Below are 16,477 nucleotides of genomic sequence, written 5' to 3'. Positions count from 1 at the left end.
ATTGGAGATGTTAAATGAGACCATTGGCCTTAATGAGTGTCAAAAGTTTCTGAGTCTATTGTGCTTTAACTGTTATATGACTAATACATAATATCATAAAGCAACCAGCCCACTGAAGTTAAAATTTTTAATTTGCTGATTTTTTTGGTTCCTGGTTTATATTATTATCTCACAATGCTTTCCTAAATTATGTAACTTACAAAAAAATGAAGTTAATGATGGGAAATATAAGCTCAGAACATATTTTGTATGTAAATCGTTTATTACATTCATCCGAGATAAACTGGAAACAAGATAAAAAGGGAAATAAAGATTGCCTCTGCTGACTGTAATGATATCATTATTAACCATTTGGTTATTTTCATTGTCTTTTTTCTCTTTATGTATTAAACTTTTACTTATGCTATATGTGTAAAATCACTATCTTGCTTTTTTGATTAATCATAATGACATTTTAGGGCTTCCCTCGTAGCTCAGTTGGTAAAGAATCTGCCTGCAATGCAGAAGACCTGGGTTTGATTCCTGGGTTGGGAAGATCCCCTGGAGAAGGAGCTGCCAACCCACTCCAGTATTCTTGCCTAGGGAATCCACATGGACAGAGGAGCCTGGCAGGCTACAGTACATGGAGTCACAAGTTGGACATGACTTAGTGACTAAACCATCACAATGACATTTTAAAACAATAGTAATGAATTGATGTAATTTAGATTTTTCTTAATTTCAAAGGTTGAGGTTTTGTGGTAAAATTATAGCTATAAATTGTATATGGTTGATATTTTAATTATTGCCCTTGTTAAAGGGTGTCTAATTGACTTAGTTGCAAAACTTATAGTGCTGGTGAAGTGTGGCTTCTGCCACAGTTAAGCTTAAACCTCATTATATCACAGGAAGAAGGGTGAGGGATACAGTTCTTGATGCAATATTGTATTACAGTAATGCCATTCAAAGGAAATTTATCTAGAACTAAAATAGAAACACACATAGTTGAAGAGGAAAATTTATACTATCTTTATGGGTATTTATATTTGCTTACATACAGTATACTGTATGTGCTTACCAATAGCATATAGATAGTACATATAATTTATACTGTATATGTTTATAATGTATATACATATGTAAGATATGTATATAATGTTTATAGTGTATATTATAAAATGTCTTGTATACTTCCTGCTTAACTAGGAGGTTTTAGCCCTATCTATGTTTGGATTGTCTGTTTAAAAGTCTTACATGTTTTGACAAAGTATGCCATTTAAATCACTGTAGTACATCTTTGCCACCAGATTTTTGTCTTGAAGTTACTTGCTGGCCACTATTTATTTTTTTGTTTTGATGACTATATCCTAAGCAAATACTTGTTTTCATGCAGTAGAATTTCCATACCATGCCATTTCCCCCCCTGGTCCTATTTTCTTATTGGAGAAGAATTCTAAGTATCAATATATGGAACATTGTCTATTGCCATTTTTAGAGGAATTTCTTGAAGAACATCACCGGGTCATAGAGTCTAGATTAAGTTCTGTTAGCAGAGAGATTACAGACAGTCGAGCATGTGTCCGAGAGGAGCTGGAAAGCCTCTACCGCAAAATCGTCAGCTACGTGTTACTGCGTTCTGGGCTGGGGTCCCCAACAGACATCAAGATTGTCAGAGAGGCAACAGGTAAAAAATGTACATCATTTCCATTCCATGTGTGAACATACATGAACATCGTATCTTATAAAATATGGTGAATTACAAGTGCTGAACGTTGAAGTTTTCTCCTTTTGTCTGAAAAAAAAATTAGCGCAAATAAGAGGTTAAAATTTACCCACATTCCTCTTACACAGTGTAGCATCACTAAAACTCAAGTATCACCTCTGGGAAGTGAATATGTTCATCTTCTTAGAGCTGTGTGTACCTAGGGACGTATTACTCCTCACTAGAGAAGCATTGGCAGTATGATTAAGAGTACCAGGCTGGCTGAGGAGTGAGAAATGTTGGGAGAGTAAATTTCATACTGGTGAAAGGAGTTGAGTTTGTCATCTAGGATGGATGAAGGTAAACAACACTGTTTTATCCTTAGGAAATACTTGCCCAGTTTTGTATATAAGATAAGGAATAGGCAATATCTCTAATCTTCCCACGGCTTTCTTCCATAATGCTTTTAAAGCATCATTTTTTTTTCTACTCAGAATCCTACTTAGAAAGCTTGTTTTAATGCCCATTGCCAAAAAATTACTGATGGATGCATAATTGTAGAAAAAGATGTGAGGCAATGGCATTATTTTTAGCAGCTCAGCTTTGATGTATGCTAAATTTTGCCAAGTATTCTGGAATCAGGTATCAGACAGTTAAAGAATCATCTAAGTAACTCTATAAAGACAAGCCCCTTAGCTTTCTGCTGAAAGAGATTTGCTATTTAAGTTCTGGTATCTTTATTCTACCATTTTGTTGTCCTTTTTGTGGTTTGTTTAGCTGCCCTACAGAGTGTATTTCCTCAAACTGAACTTGGGACATTTCTAACTCTTTCTAAGAAAGACAAAGAACGCCAGCTGAAAGAACTCACCATGATTGTGACTGGAATTCGTTTATTTAACCGAGACTGTGGAAAGGGAGGAGAAGGCATTGATGACTGTAGGTATATCATTAGGTTAATCCTAAATAATTAGGTTACACAGGTTTAAATTTTAATGGGAACAGAGGAAAATAATACACAGTACATCACTGGCATTCTTAGATTTAACATTTGCAGTTTTGATTATACCTTAGGTACTGCTGCTGTTCATAATGTACAGTAATCTTTCATGTTATTGGGGCAAGACCATACATTTTTATGTATCATGAAGCTAGGGGCTTTGATCCCTGCATTGGGAAGGTCCCCTGGAGTAGGAAATGGCAACCCACTCCAGTATTCTTACTGGAAATTCCATGGACAGGGGAGCTTGGTGGGCTACAGTCCATTGGGTCACAAAGAGTCGGACACGACTGAGCATGCCCTGCACATGAAGCTAGTATGGGGTGTGAATCAGTAAAAGGATCGAGAGGACCTCCAGAGTCCAGCCTCCCCAATTCAATGGACCTCTATGTTCTTTGCATGCATATGTGCTCAGTTGTGTCTGACTCTTTGCGATCCCATGGACTGTAGCCCACCAGGCTCTTCTGTCCATAGGATTTTCCAGGAAAGAAAACTGGAGTGGTTGCTATTTCCTACTCTAGGGGATCTTCCCAACCCAGAGATCAAACTCGCATCTCTTGCATCTCCTGCATTGGCAGGTGGATTTTTTACTGTTGGTACCACCTGGGAAGCCCCCCAAGCCAAATAATCAAAATGGAATAAAACTCAGTGATTCAAAATATGAAAATCACCCTGAAAAGAAAACTGTTGCTGATGTGGTTAATGGAATGAAATAGAATAAGAGGAGAATATTTGCAAGTCTATAAATCCAGAGCCTCTACTATGCTGTTACATACTTAATGCATTCATCATCTGTAAGTTTGAAAGCATTTGTTGAAATATTTGCTCAAAGATCAACCAGTAGGAGTAAATTCCTTGTGTGTGTGGCACACATGCAGGCCCACTGAGAAGGTGTTAGTGTCTATTACCAGATTACTGATATAGTACAATAGGGTAATTGTTTTTGCAATTTAAAAAGTGTTCTGAAAAGTCCAATTCCCAGTCTTCATACATTTCCCTACTTTGCTAGATGATTCTGTTGTTTTTCTGTATCCCAGTGAGCTTCTTAAGTGGTACTCTTTTATTTCCTTTTTTACAAGCAGTAAAGAAGATTCACAGAAGAGATAATAGTGGCTTTTCTAGAAGCAAGTAATTAATAGCACATAACACCAAAGCCTGTCTGTTCTTTAGACTCTTCTATATTTTATTGACAAAAGGTGATCTGATTTAACTTTTAGTTTTATTCTGGCAGTGTGGTGTTTTATTTTATTTGTTTTTTGATAAGTTTTTCTTTTTTGTTCTTTCCTTCCTGATATAGAAGTGATGGAACACCTGCCTCTTTATTATTAATTTGGTTAAGGAAAAAAAACTGACTCAACCTACTGTTTAAATATGACTACTTTCTAGGCTTTGTTTTTCTGAATTCTTTTAGCTTGCCTCATGTTTGCTTTATTATACCTTTTAAACCAGTGCCAGCTATTCTACAGGAAGCAATCCCAGCCACCACTCAGCACGTTGATTCCCAGCTTGAGGTGGTTCAGGAACAGGCATACCGCTACACAGCCATCCTGGAGAAGGTAGCAAAGAATCCCCTCATGAGTCAAGAACTTCAGCCCTATATGTTAAGAGAAGCCCTATATAATGTGCGGCAATGCGAGATCTTCCTTCAGGTCATTTTGGTGAGTTATTGTCTTAAGAGCTGGCCATTTCCACAGAATGTAGCCTCATATATGTATATGTATACATATATATACATATATACACTTGCTTTGAATTAAATGTTGAGCTTAATTTTTTAAAAAGCCACTGATTAAATAGGTTGTTTTTTTGTTTTTTTTAGCACTTTCTATGATCCAGGTTCCAACTTTTCCACTTACTGTGATCCAGGTTCCAACTTTTTAAACATTCTTTTCCATAATGGTTTATCATAGGATATTGAATATATTTCCCCATGCTATATAGTAGGGCCTTGTTTGCTGTTTATTACAACCTCCTTATACATTATGGGATGACCAGGTCATTGATAAAGAAAGCAACCTTAATAAGTGTTCAGCATATATTGCGTCTTTAGGATCAAGGACTGAAATAGAAATGGGAGAGTTGGATGCTGATTTTAATGAAGGTGTGTTGAGAGGATTTTTGATAGTGGATTCTCTTTGGTCCTTGGTAATATGATTGTTGCATGGTTGCTATGGTAATGCAGGTATATGTCTGTGTATAAGACATGTTGCATTGTTTGCTTTCATTCAGAGCAAGTGTCTAACATATAGTTTGGCAGGTTGTTAGCACTCAAAGAACTTTTATGTAATTACTTGTTCTAATTGTAAAATTTGGTGGAGAAGATTTTTTTCCTGCTTCTCTAGATCTAATAAACAAACCAAACACTCTCCCTGCAAAGAGTTGGAAAATATGGTATGGTAAAGTGGTGATTTTCAACTTTTTTTTAAAAAGCATCAGAGCCCTTTATGATAGAAACTTACCCAGAAGAAGTTTACTTACTCCTTAAAATATAAAGCAAGTATCTAGACCAAAGGATCAGAGGCCCTTTTCCTCAAGGAGCATTCCCAAGCCATCCTAAGATTCCAGGAAACACAGTTTCTTAACTGTGTCATGGCAGCAGACTAAGTTTCTACCAGTTACTGTTTTGTTTTCTGTTTTTTTCCCCCTAGCTATATTGAGGTGTAATTGACAAAGTTGTAGGATATTTGAATTGTACAACGTTTTGATTTGGTACACCTCTATATTCCCCCGCTGAATTGATTAATACATCCACCCCCCGGTTGCTGTTTACCTTCACACAGCCTCTTATTTTCCAGTACCCGTAAGACCACAGGATTGGTGGAACTGTCTTTTGTGCAAGTGAATACTAATGTCTTGAGGGATACAACAGGCTGTGTTCTGCCCCTCTTTTTGTTTTCACGTGTATTTTGATTACTCAGTAGTACTTTGTTCGTTTGTTTTGATAAGGCTGTGTCAGGTCTTTGTTGCGGCACTCAGGATCCTCACTGTGTCATGTGAGATCTTTCACTGCGATGCATGGACTCCCTACTTGTGGCTCGCAGGCACAGTAGCTGCAGCGTGCAGGCTCCAGAGCACACGGGCTTCAGTAGTTGTGGCACACGGGGTCTCTCGTTGTGGCGTACCATTTGAGTTGCTCCACAGCACGTGGCATCCTAGTTCCTGACCAGGGACTGAACCCACGTCCCCCACCTTGCAAGATGGATTCCCAACCACTGACCACCAGGGAAATCCCTTGATACTATTTTTGGATGCCCTAGGTCTGTCTTCTCTCCTTACCTCCACTACAGAGGAGAGAAGGATAACATCCAAAGACATGAATTCATAGCAACAAACTAGGAGGGGTCCTCACAGCTGGTCTACTATCTGTTTGCCTTCAGAAGGGAGGGCTCTAAATCAGCTCCCTGAAAAGAAACCATTCTTTAGGGTAGATATTCCCCTGATGTGGACTTGCGGCTAGCAGCCTTTGTAATTAGTCAGATACTAAGAGGATTTCACAGTCAGTTTGAGTGCATAGGGGTCCACAGGAGAAGAACCTCATATTTACTTTTGTCCTTTATGCTCAAAAGGGATATTATAAGAAAGAACTTCGGGAAACTGTCACATATACTCTAAGGATGTTGTGGAGGATGTGTTCATTCTATAGTATCTTCTCACAGCTTTCGCTCATGAATCGTATTCAGCCAACTGACAGTCTTAAAATCTTTTTGGTGCTGTGCCATTCAGTGGGATCTTATCTCCTCGATCAAGGATTGAACCTGTGCCCCCTGCTTTGGAAACAAGGAGTCTTAGCCACTGTACCACCAGGAAAGTCTTAAATTCCCTGACAGTTTTGAATTCTCATTGGAGTTCTTACTCTTACATCTCTTACTAGAGATATGGTGAGTAGAGGGCTGAAGTGCCAAGTGTGGGTCTTACAGCCAGACTTCCTAGGTTCTAATCCTGCCATTGCTACTTACTAAATCTGTGTCCTTGATGAAGTTGCTTGACTTCTCTGTGCCTTAGTCCTCACATCTGTAAAAAAGGGGTTACTGGTAGTCCCCACTAGGTAAATAAGGTAGAGCAGTGTTGTCAGACAGATGAAGATGATGATGACGAGAGACATAGTGTTTACCATCATCATCGTCAGGGCGTTAGCAGAGCAGTTCTAACCTCATTTCAATAGGGGCACAAGCTGAAGGGCTCTTACTTTTCTTGAAATAGCTCCTTTCCAAACCCTTTGTTGCTCATGTTATTGAGAAAGTTCACATTCTGATCTTAGCACTCTTCATGACTCTTTCATTCTCCCTTTAGTCAGAGTCAGAATGAGCTTTCTTTAAGTTTCTGACTTTCTTGCTGCTTAATCACTGTTTCTTTTTGTTGTTATTGTTTTTATTTTTATTGAGACATACTTGAATTACAATGTTAGTTTCAGGTGTACAACATAGTCATTCAAAATTTTTAAAGATAGTACTCTGTTTTTAGTTATTATAGAATATTGGCTATGTTCCTTGTGGTATAAAAATATATCCCTGTAGTTTATTTATTTTCTACATTATAGTTTTTATCTCTTAATCCCCTATCCCTATTTTGCCCTTCCTGCTTCTCCACTAGTAGCTATTATATTGTTCTCTATATCTGCAAGTCTTTTTTTTTTTTTTTTTAATATTCACTAGTCTGTTTTATCGGAAAAGGCAATGGTGCCCCACTCCAGTACACTTGCCTGGAAAATCCCATGGACGGAAGAGCCTGGTGGGCTGCAGTCCATGGGGTCGCTAAGAGTCAGACACAACTTCCCTTTCACTTTTCACTTTCATGAATTGGAGAAGGAAATGGCAATCCAGTCCAGTGTTCTTGCCTGGAGAATTCCAGGGACAGGGGAGCCTGGTGGGCTGCTGTCTATGGGGTGGCACAGAGTCGGACATGACTGAAGCGACTTAGCAGCAGCAGCAGCAGTCTGTTTTATTTTGTGGATTCCACATATAAGTGGTAACATACAGTACTTGTCTTTCTCTATCTGACTTATTTCACTAAGCATGATACCTTCCAGGTCCATCCATGCCACTGCAGATGGCAAAATCTCTTTTTATGGCTGACTAGGATATGGTAGTTTTTGATACTCCAGCCTTCCCCCATCAATCTGCCTTAGTTACAGTTTAAGGTTGATCGTTACAGGATGGATACAATTTAATGAGTATTATTGCTAGGTTATAAAATACCTCAGTTTATATTTAGCTGAACCCTTTTCCTATCCATGAAATCTATGAATACTCTTTTTTAAAGTCACATTATTTGAACAAATATTAATAAGATTTTTTGAAATATTGATTTTGATTCAAAAATTTTTCTTTTGTCAATGCTACATTCAGTTTATGTAGACATTTGGAAAATCCAGTTATATCCTGGGTAAGATGGTGAGTTATTGTCTTTTGATCAGGACTTTATCTGCTATAGTGAACAAATTCAAATATTCTGGAAGAGAAAGGAAGGGGTGATTGCAGTCTTGCTGACTGTCTTAGCTGAGAGAACAGAATTCCACCCTCTGTGGGCTTTTGATGAGCACGGCAGTTACCAAAGAGAGAAAGCCACTTATTGTTACTGTACCAGTAAAAGTTGCATGACACACAACATTTCTTAAAATATACAAGTCAAGACTTTTGTACGCTTCCTCTGCCCAAGCTGTGTTTGCAGGGCCATTCACAGAATAGATTACACAGGGCTTCTTGATTTTTCTGAAAATGCAAGTAAAATGTCAGTTAGGTGGAATTTGTGCTTGTTTTAGATTTGTTGAAAAATGTTCATAGAAGAAAGTATGAGAAACTTATCATTTAAAAAGTAGGGGAGAGGAAGAATAATGCTAGGTATACATACTTTCCCCAAGCATTTTTTGGACTGCACTATGAAAAGAAGGTTTGTGACTTTATTCTTGTTTTTTTTTTGCCTCCAACAATCTCATTAGAAATAGCTTTGTGTTAGGAGGCTGTCAAGTTTATGGTGGCAGATGCAAGTTTTTCAAAATGTGAATTTTATCATGGGTAACAAAAGCTATCCTTTTCCCAAAATGATGGACTCATTTCATTGACTCTCAGGAAACTATCTGCCAATAGATAAGGCTCAAAAATCATAGTTTGTCTGCCAGTTGTTCTTTCATATAAAAATGCTTTTCTACTAGAGAGGGGAGAAAAAGGCTCATTCATCTTGCAACCCAGTCATATAAGAGAACTATGTGTTTTAATATGCATGATAGCTCGGTTGGTAAAGAATCTGCCTGCAATGCAGGAGATCCCGGTTTGATTCTTGGGTCTGAAGGGATAAGCTACCCACTGGAGAAAGGATAGGCTACTCACTCCAATATTCTTGGGCTTCCCTTGTGGCTCAGCTGGTAAAGAATCTGCCTGCAATGCGGGAGACCTGGGTTCGATCCCTGGGTTGGGAAGATCCCCTGGAGAGGGGAAAGGCTACCCTCTCCAGTTTTCTGGCCTGGAGAATTCCATGGACTGTATAGTCCATGGGGTCACAAAGAGTTGGACATGGTTGAGTGACTTTCACTTCCACTTTCACAGAAGTGTTTTATGTGTACTTTCTATTTGATCTGAATGTTAAAAAACTATGCACATAAGGATCAAAATTCAATAAAATTAATACTTCTTACTGCAATATCAAGGATAGTGAAAATAGGTTTTTTTTATTGAGATACAATTGATTATATTTGTTTCAGATGTATAACATAATTATAATATGTTGCAAAATGGTGACCATAATAAATCTAGTTAAACTCTTCAGCACATATAGTTTTTTTTCTTGTGATGAGAACTTTTAAGATCTCCTCTCTTAACAACTTCCAATTGTACAATACAGTATTATGAACTACAGTCATAGACACCATGCTATGTGTTACATTCCCATGACATGTATCTTATAAGTGGAAATGTATACCTTTTGATCCCCTTCACCCATTTTGCCCACCTCATCCCCCCACCAATGGTAATTACCAATCTGTTCTCTATCTATGAGTTCAATTTTTTAAAAAAAGATTCCACATATAACAACAAGGTCCTATTATAGAGCACAGGGAACAATATCCAATATATTGTAATAATCTATCATGGAAAAAGAACCTGAAAAAGTTGTATATGTGTAACTGGATCACTTTCTGTATATCAAAAATTAACACAAAATTGTGAATCAACTATTCTTCAATTTTAAAAAAATTCCTCATATAAGTGAGATCATATGATATTTGTCTTTGTTAGACATATTTCCCTTAGTAAAATTCCTGCAAGGTTCATTCATGTTGCTGCAAAATGGCAGGATTTCCTTGTAAATGATGCTGCAGTGAATATGGGGGCATGTATCAGTGAATATATCTTTTTGAGTTAGTATTAGGTTAGTTAGGTTAGTTAGTGTTGAGTTAGTTAGGTATTCATTTTCTCCAGGTAAATACCCAGAAATGGAATTGTTGGATCATGTGGTAGGTCTATTTTACTTTTCTGAAGAACCTCTCTGCAAATTTCCCACACTGGCTGCGCTGGGTTACATTCCCACCAGCAGTGCGCAGGTGCTCCCTTTCCCCCACGTATCTCCGCCAATGCTTGTTCTTTCTTGTCATTTTGATAGTAGCCGTTCTGTCAGATGTGAAGTGATACATCATTCTGGTTTTGATTTGCATTTTCCTGGTAATTAGTGATGCTGAGCGATTTTTCATGTATTTGTTGTCCATCTATATGTCTTCTTTGGAAAAAAGTCTATTCAGATTCTTTGGCCATTAAAAAATTTTATTGTTTGTTTTTGCTAGAGTTGTATGGGTTCTTTATATATTTTTGATCAGATACATGATTTGTGAATATTTTCTCCCATTCCATTGGTTGCCTTTTCATTGTATTGATGGTTTCCTTTTACTGTGCAGCTTTTTATTATTGTTTTTTTTTTACTTTATAATATTGTATTGCTTTTGCCATACATCAACATGCATCCACCATGGGTGTACACATGTTCCCAATCCTGAACCCCCCTCCCACCTCCCTCCCCATAACCATCCCTCTGGGTCATCCCAGTGCACCAGCCCCAAGCTTCCCATATCCTGCATCGAACCTGGACTGGCGATTCATTTCTTATATGATATTATACATGTTTCAATGCCATTCTCCCAAATCATCCCCCCCTCCCTCTCCCACAGAGTCCAAAAGACTGTTCTATACATCTGTGTCTCTTTGGATGTGCAGCTTTTTAGTTTGATACAGTTCTACCTGTTGATTTTTGCTTTTGTTGCCTTTGTTTCTGATGTCAGAAAAGAAAATTCACCAAGACTTTACTGCTTATGTTTTCTTCTAGGAGTTTATGTTTTCAGGTCTAACATTCAAGTCCTTAATTCACTTTGAATTGCTTTTTGTGTGTGGTGTAAAATAGTGGTGTAGTTTCGTTCTTTGCAGGTGGCTGTACAGTCTTCCCAGCACCATTTATTGAAGAGACTATCCACTCTCCACTGAATATTCTTGGTGCTTTGTGGTAAATTAACTGACTGTATATGTATGGGTTATTTCTGCACTGTCTGTTCTGTTTTATGGGTCTATGTGTCTGTTTTGATGCCAGTACCATGTTGTTTCAATTACTGTGACTTTGTGACTTTGTAGTAGTTTGAAACCAGTTAGCATGATGCCTTCTGCTTTATTCTTCTTTCTCAAGGTGCTTTGGCTATTTGAAGTCTTTTGTGATTCCATATAAATGTGAGGATTGTTCATTCTATCTCTTTGAAAATGCCATTGGGATCTTGATAGGGATCATATTGAATCTGTAGGTAGCTTTGGGTAGTATGGTCATTTTAACAGTATTAATTCTTCTAATCCCGGAGCACGGAATGTTTTTCCCTTTATTTATGAGGACTTGATTTGCAATTAAAATTCTGTATAGTCATGAACAAGTCCTTTTTGGTAAAATGTAAACAGTGTGATTGTTCTAGGACACTGTCAGGAAAAATGAAGAAGTTCTATGTATCTAATCTGTAGATGGAGCCTACAGGCATAGCTTGGGGGAGTAGCTCTGGAGTAGCTTTACTTAATACATCACACCTCTTAAAACCCGTAAGTAAAGCTACTCCAGACCTACTGGAGTAGGCAGATTTATTTGTTTCTGGTTGTTTGTATGTAAATCTAAGTAAGTTAAGGACTGCATTTTCATATTTTGATTTCTAAAACAAAACTAGCAGTCAAGGGAGGAAGAACAGAAGGGTAGACAAGAGACTTATTAGATAGGATAAATGATATGTAAATTATTATAATTTTGAGAAAATATTTATAAAATTATAACAAATAAATAATGGGAGAATGAGGAAAGAGAAGGGGAGACGTTTAAAGAATAGTACAGGTAAAATTAAAACAGGATACATATTACAGAAGTGAATGAAAAAATTCATTAGTTGAAATGCAGGGCTAATATTTGATATTTCTTATAATTATTTTTTGTCATTTAAAAATAGTCTAGTAAAGCATGTCATTAGTCTGCAGATATCTGAGAACTCAAATGCAGCTTTTTTTCTCTTCCAGTAATTGTTATTCTTGAACACTGTTTGTACTAATAAACCTATACACTGCCATTTCTGGCCACAGCTTGGGGTAGGAGCCAGGGGCTCAGGTGATCTGGTGTAGAACCATGATTCTCTCCCTCATTCACTGTGTATCCTTGGGCAATTTACTTACCTTTCTGTGCCTTACTTTTCTTATTTGTACTTACCTCTTTTTGTACTTCTAAATATTTATTGTGGGGCTAATGTGTCACAGGATCCACTGCTTAGAAATGCAGTTATGCTGAATATCAGAGTGCTGCTACTGCTGCTAAGTCGCTTCAGTCGTGTCCAACTCTGTGTGACTCCATAGACAGCAGCCTGCCAGGCTTCACCGTCCCTGGGATTCTCCAGGCAAAACATGGAGTGGGTTGCCATTTCCTTCTCCAATGCATGAAAGTGAAAAGTAAAAGTGAAGTCGCTCAGTCGTGTCCGACTCTTAGCGACCCCATGGACTGCAGCCTACCAGGCTCCTCCATCCATGGGATTTTCCAAGCAAGAGTACTGGAGTGGGGTGCCATTGCTTTCTCCGGAATATCAGAGTACCTGTATGCATTTGAGAAAAATTATAGCCATTGTACTTCAAAGGGTTCATCAATCCATCAAACGTTTCTGGGGCCCCATTCATATGTTAGCACTGTTCTTGGTGTTCAGGATACCCCAGAGAACAGAATCCTTGCCCTCACTGAGCTCACCTTCAGGAGATGTGGGGAGCAAGTAGGGCTTAAGACATATATAATTGTGTAGCAAAATATTAATGCAAATTATGTTGTCTTCACAGTCAGATATAATTACCTGTGCTCAAGAAGTGGAAATGATGATAAAGCAGTTAGAAGCCCAGCTGGAACAATTAAAATTGACTGTAAAGTCAAAGACGGCTGTCCCAACATCACAAGTCTTTGTAAGCCATTTGTCATCAGCTTTGAAACTTGTTTAAGGGTGAAGGAACTTTGAAGTCCCATAAAATTGGATCAAAAATAATTTTAATTGTATTTAATATGGAAAATATAATATTAGTTTTATACAAGTTGATCTTGTTCTTTTTTGCTTATTTTGTAGTTAATAATCATAGAACTTGGTTGTTGTAAGTTGAATGAGAGGATTCTCTTAGTAGGCAATTGCTACCAAAGTACACGATACCAGTATTGTCTGTCAGTTCACTTGCTCAGTCATGTCCAACTCTCTGCGACCCCATAGACTGAAGCATGCTAGGCTTCCCTGTCCATCACTAACTCCCAGAGCTTGCTCAAACTCCTGTCCAACGAGTCAGTGATGCCATCCAACCATCTCATCCTCTGTCGTCCCCATTTCTCCTGATTCAATCTTTCCCAGCATCAACGATCTTTCCCTGATTCAACTGACTCTTTCACAATGAATCAGTTCTTCATATCAGGTGGCCAAAATATTGGAGTCTCAGCTTCAGCATCAGTCCTTCCAATAAATATTCAGGGCTGATTTCCTTTAGGATTGACTGGTTTGATATCCTTACAGTCCAAGGGATTCTCAAGAATCTTCTCCAACACCACAGTTTAAAAGCATCAATTCTTCGGTGCTTAGCTTTCTTATGGTCCAACTCTCACATCCATACATGACTCTACTGGAAAAACCATAGCTTTGACTAGAGAGACCTTTGTTGGCAAAGTAATGTCTTTGCTTTTGTTGGTCATAGCTTTTCTTGGCTTTTAATTTCATGGCTATAGTCACCATTTGCAGTGATTTTGAAGCCCCCAAAAATAAAGTCTGTCACTGTTTCTACTGTTTCCCCACCTATTTTCCATGAAGTGATGGAACTGGATGCCATCATCTTCGATTTTGAGTGCTGAGTGTTAAGCCAAGTTTTTCACTCTCCTCTTTCACTTTCATCAAGAGGCTCTTTAGTTCTTTGCTTTCAGCCATAAGTGTGGTATCATCTGTGTATCTGAGATTGACATTTCTCCCAGCAGTCTTGATTCCACCTTGTGCTTCATCCAGCCCGAAATTTTGCAGGATGTACTCTGCATATAAGTTAAATACGCAGGATGACAATATACAGCTTTGATGTACTTATTTTCCCAATTTGGAACCAGTCTGTTGTTCCATGTCCAGTTTTAACTGTTGCTTCTTGACCTGCATACAGATTTCTCAGGAGGCAAGTTAGGTGGTCTGGTAGTCCCATCTCTTGAAGAATTTTCCACAATTGTTGTGATCCACACAGTCAAAGGCTTTGGCATAGTCAAAAAGCAGAAGTAGATGTTTTTCTGGAACTCTCTTGCTTTTTTGACGATCCAACAGATGTTGGCAATTTGATCTCTGGTTCCTCTGCCTTTTCTAAAACCAGCTTGAACATCTGGAAGTTCACAGTTCATGTACTGTTGAATCCTGGCTTGAAGAATTTTTAGCATTACTTTGCTATCATGTGAGAGGAATGCAGTTATGCAGTAGTTTGAACATTCTTTGGCATCGTCTTTCTTTGGGGTTGATAAACTGACTTTTTCCAGTCTTGTGGCCACTGCTGAGTTTTCCAAATTTGCTGGCATATTGAGTGCAGCACTTTTACAGCATCAGCTTTTAGGATTTGAAATAGCTCAACTGGAATTCCATCACCTCCACTAGCTTTGTTCGTAGTGGTGCTTCCTAAGGCCCACTTGACTTCAGATTCCAGGATGTCTGGCTCTAGATGAGTGGTCACACCATTGTGGTTATCTGGGCTATGAAGATCTTTTTTGTATGGTTCTTCTGTGTTTTCTTGCCACCTCTTCTTAATATCTTCTGCTTCTGTTAAGTCCATACCATTTCTGTCCTTTATTGTGCCCATCCTTGAATGAAATATTCCCTTGGTATCTCTAATTTTCTTGAAGAGATCTCTAGTCTTTCCCATTCTATTGTTTTTCTCTATTTCTTTGCACTGATCACTGAAGAAGGCTTTCTTATCTCTTCTTGCTATTCTTTGGAACTCTGCATTCAAATGGGTATATCTTTCGTTTTCTCCTTTGCCTTTTGCTTCTCTTTCTCTTCTCTACTATTTGTATGGCCTCCTCAGACAACCATTTTGCCTTTTTGCATTTCTTTTTCTTTGGGGTGGTCTTGATCACCACCTCCTGTATAATGTCACGAACCTCTATCCATAGTTCTTCAGGCACTCTATCAGATCTAATCCCTGGAATCTGTTTGTCACTTCTACTGTATAATCATAAGAGTTTTGATTTAGGTCATACCTGAATGGTCTAGTGGTTTTCCCTAATTTCTTCAATTTAAGTCTTTATTTTGCAATAAGAAGTTCATGATATGAGCCACAGTCAGCTGCTGGTCTTGTTTTCACTGACTGTAACACTAACCCTAACCCTAACCCTCTTGATGAAAGTGAAAGAGGAGAGTGAAAAAGCTGGCTTAAACTCAACATTCAGAAAACTAAGATCATGGCATCTGGTCCCATCACTTCATGGCAAATAGATGGGGAAACAATGGAAACAGTGAGAAGGTCTTCATAGCACTGTTCAACTTCAGCTTATTCAGCATTACTGGTTGGTTCATAGACTTGGATTATTGTGATATTGAATGGTTTGCCTTGGAAATGAACAGAGATCATTCTGTCATTTTTGGAATTGCACCCAAGAACTGCATTTTGGACTCTTGTTGACTATGAGGGCTACTCCATTTCTTCTAAGGGATTCTTTCCCACAGTAGTAGATATAATTATCTGAGTTAAGTTCGCCCATCCCAGTCCATTTTAGTTCACTGATTCCTAAAATATCAATATTCATTCTTGCTACCTCCTGTTTGATCACTTCAAGTTTGCCTTGATTCATGGACCTAACATTCCAGGTTCCTATGCAATATTGCTCTTTACAGCATCGGAATTTACTTCCATCACCAGTCATATCCACAACTGGGTGTTGTTTCGCTTTGGCTCCATCTCTTCATTCTTTCTGGAGTTATTTCTCCACTCTTTTCCAGTAGCATATTGGGCACCTACCAGCCTGAGGAGTTCATCTTTCAGTGTCATATCTTTTTGCCGTTTCATGCTGTTTATGGGGTTCTCAAGGCAAGGATACAGAAGTGGTTTGCCATTCCCTTCTCCAGTGGACCACATTTTGTCAGAACTCTTCACCATGACCCGTCTGTCTTGGTTGGCCCTACTCGGCATGGCTCATAGGTTCACTGAGTTAGGTAAGGCTGTGGTCCATAGTATTGTCTGTGGCAACAGAAATAATGCATAGTGCAATGTTGAAAGCATGTTTACAGTAGCTAGTTAGAAATTGCCTCCAGCAAAGAGGTGATGTAACTTGTG

The 16,477-nt window shown here is 38.3% G+C and overlaps 1 protein-coding gene across 4 annotated transcripts in view; it reads left to right on the top strand.

Moving 5' to 3' along the window:
- The window catches only part of CFAP206 (cilia and flagella associated protein 206), a 61,301-nt gene that overhangs the window by 31,460 nt on the left and 13,364 nt on the right, over window positions 1-16,477 (top strand). For all 4 annotated transcript variants that reach the window (XM_055535526.1, XM_055535528.1, XM_055535530.1 and 1 more), the window contains 4 exons: window positions 1,475-1,663; window positions 2,459-2,617; window positions 4,128-4,336; window positions 12,992-13,111. In XM_055535526.1, the coding sequence (XP_055391501.1) occupies window positions 1,475-1,663; window positions 2,459-2,617; window positions 4,128-4,336; window positions 12,992-13,111 (677 nt within the window). The remainder of the gene's footprint in view (window positions 1-1,474; window positions 1,664-2,458; window positions 2,618-4,127; window positions 4,337-12,991; window positions 13,112-16,477) is intronic.

This window comes from Bubalus kerabau, chromosome 9, assembly GCF_029407905.1.
Source record: "Bubalus kerabau isolate K-KA32 ecotype Philippines breed swamp buffalo chromosome 9, PCC_UOA_SB_1v2, whole genome shotgun sequence".
Taxonomy (NCBI): domain Eukaryota; kingdom Metazoa; phylum Chordata; class Mammalia; order Artiodactyla; family Bovidae; genus Bubalus; species Bubalus kerabau.
This window is presented reverse-complemented; position numbering and strand designations above follow the sequence as displayed.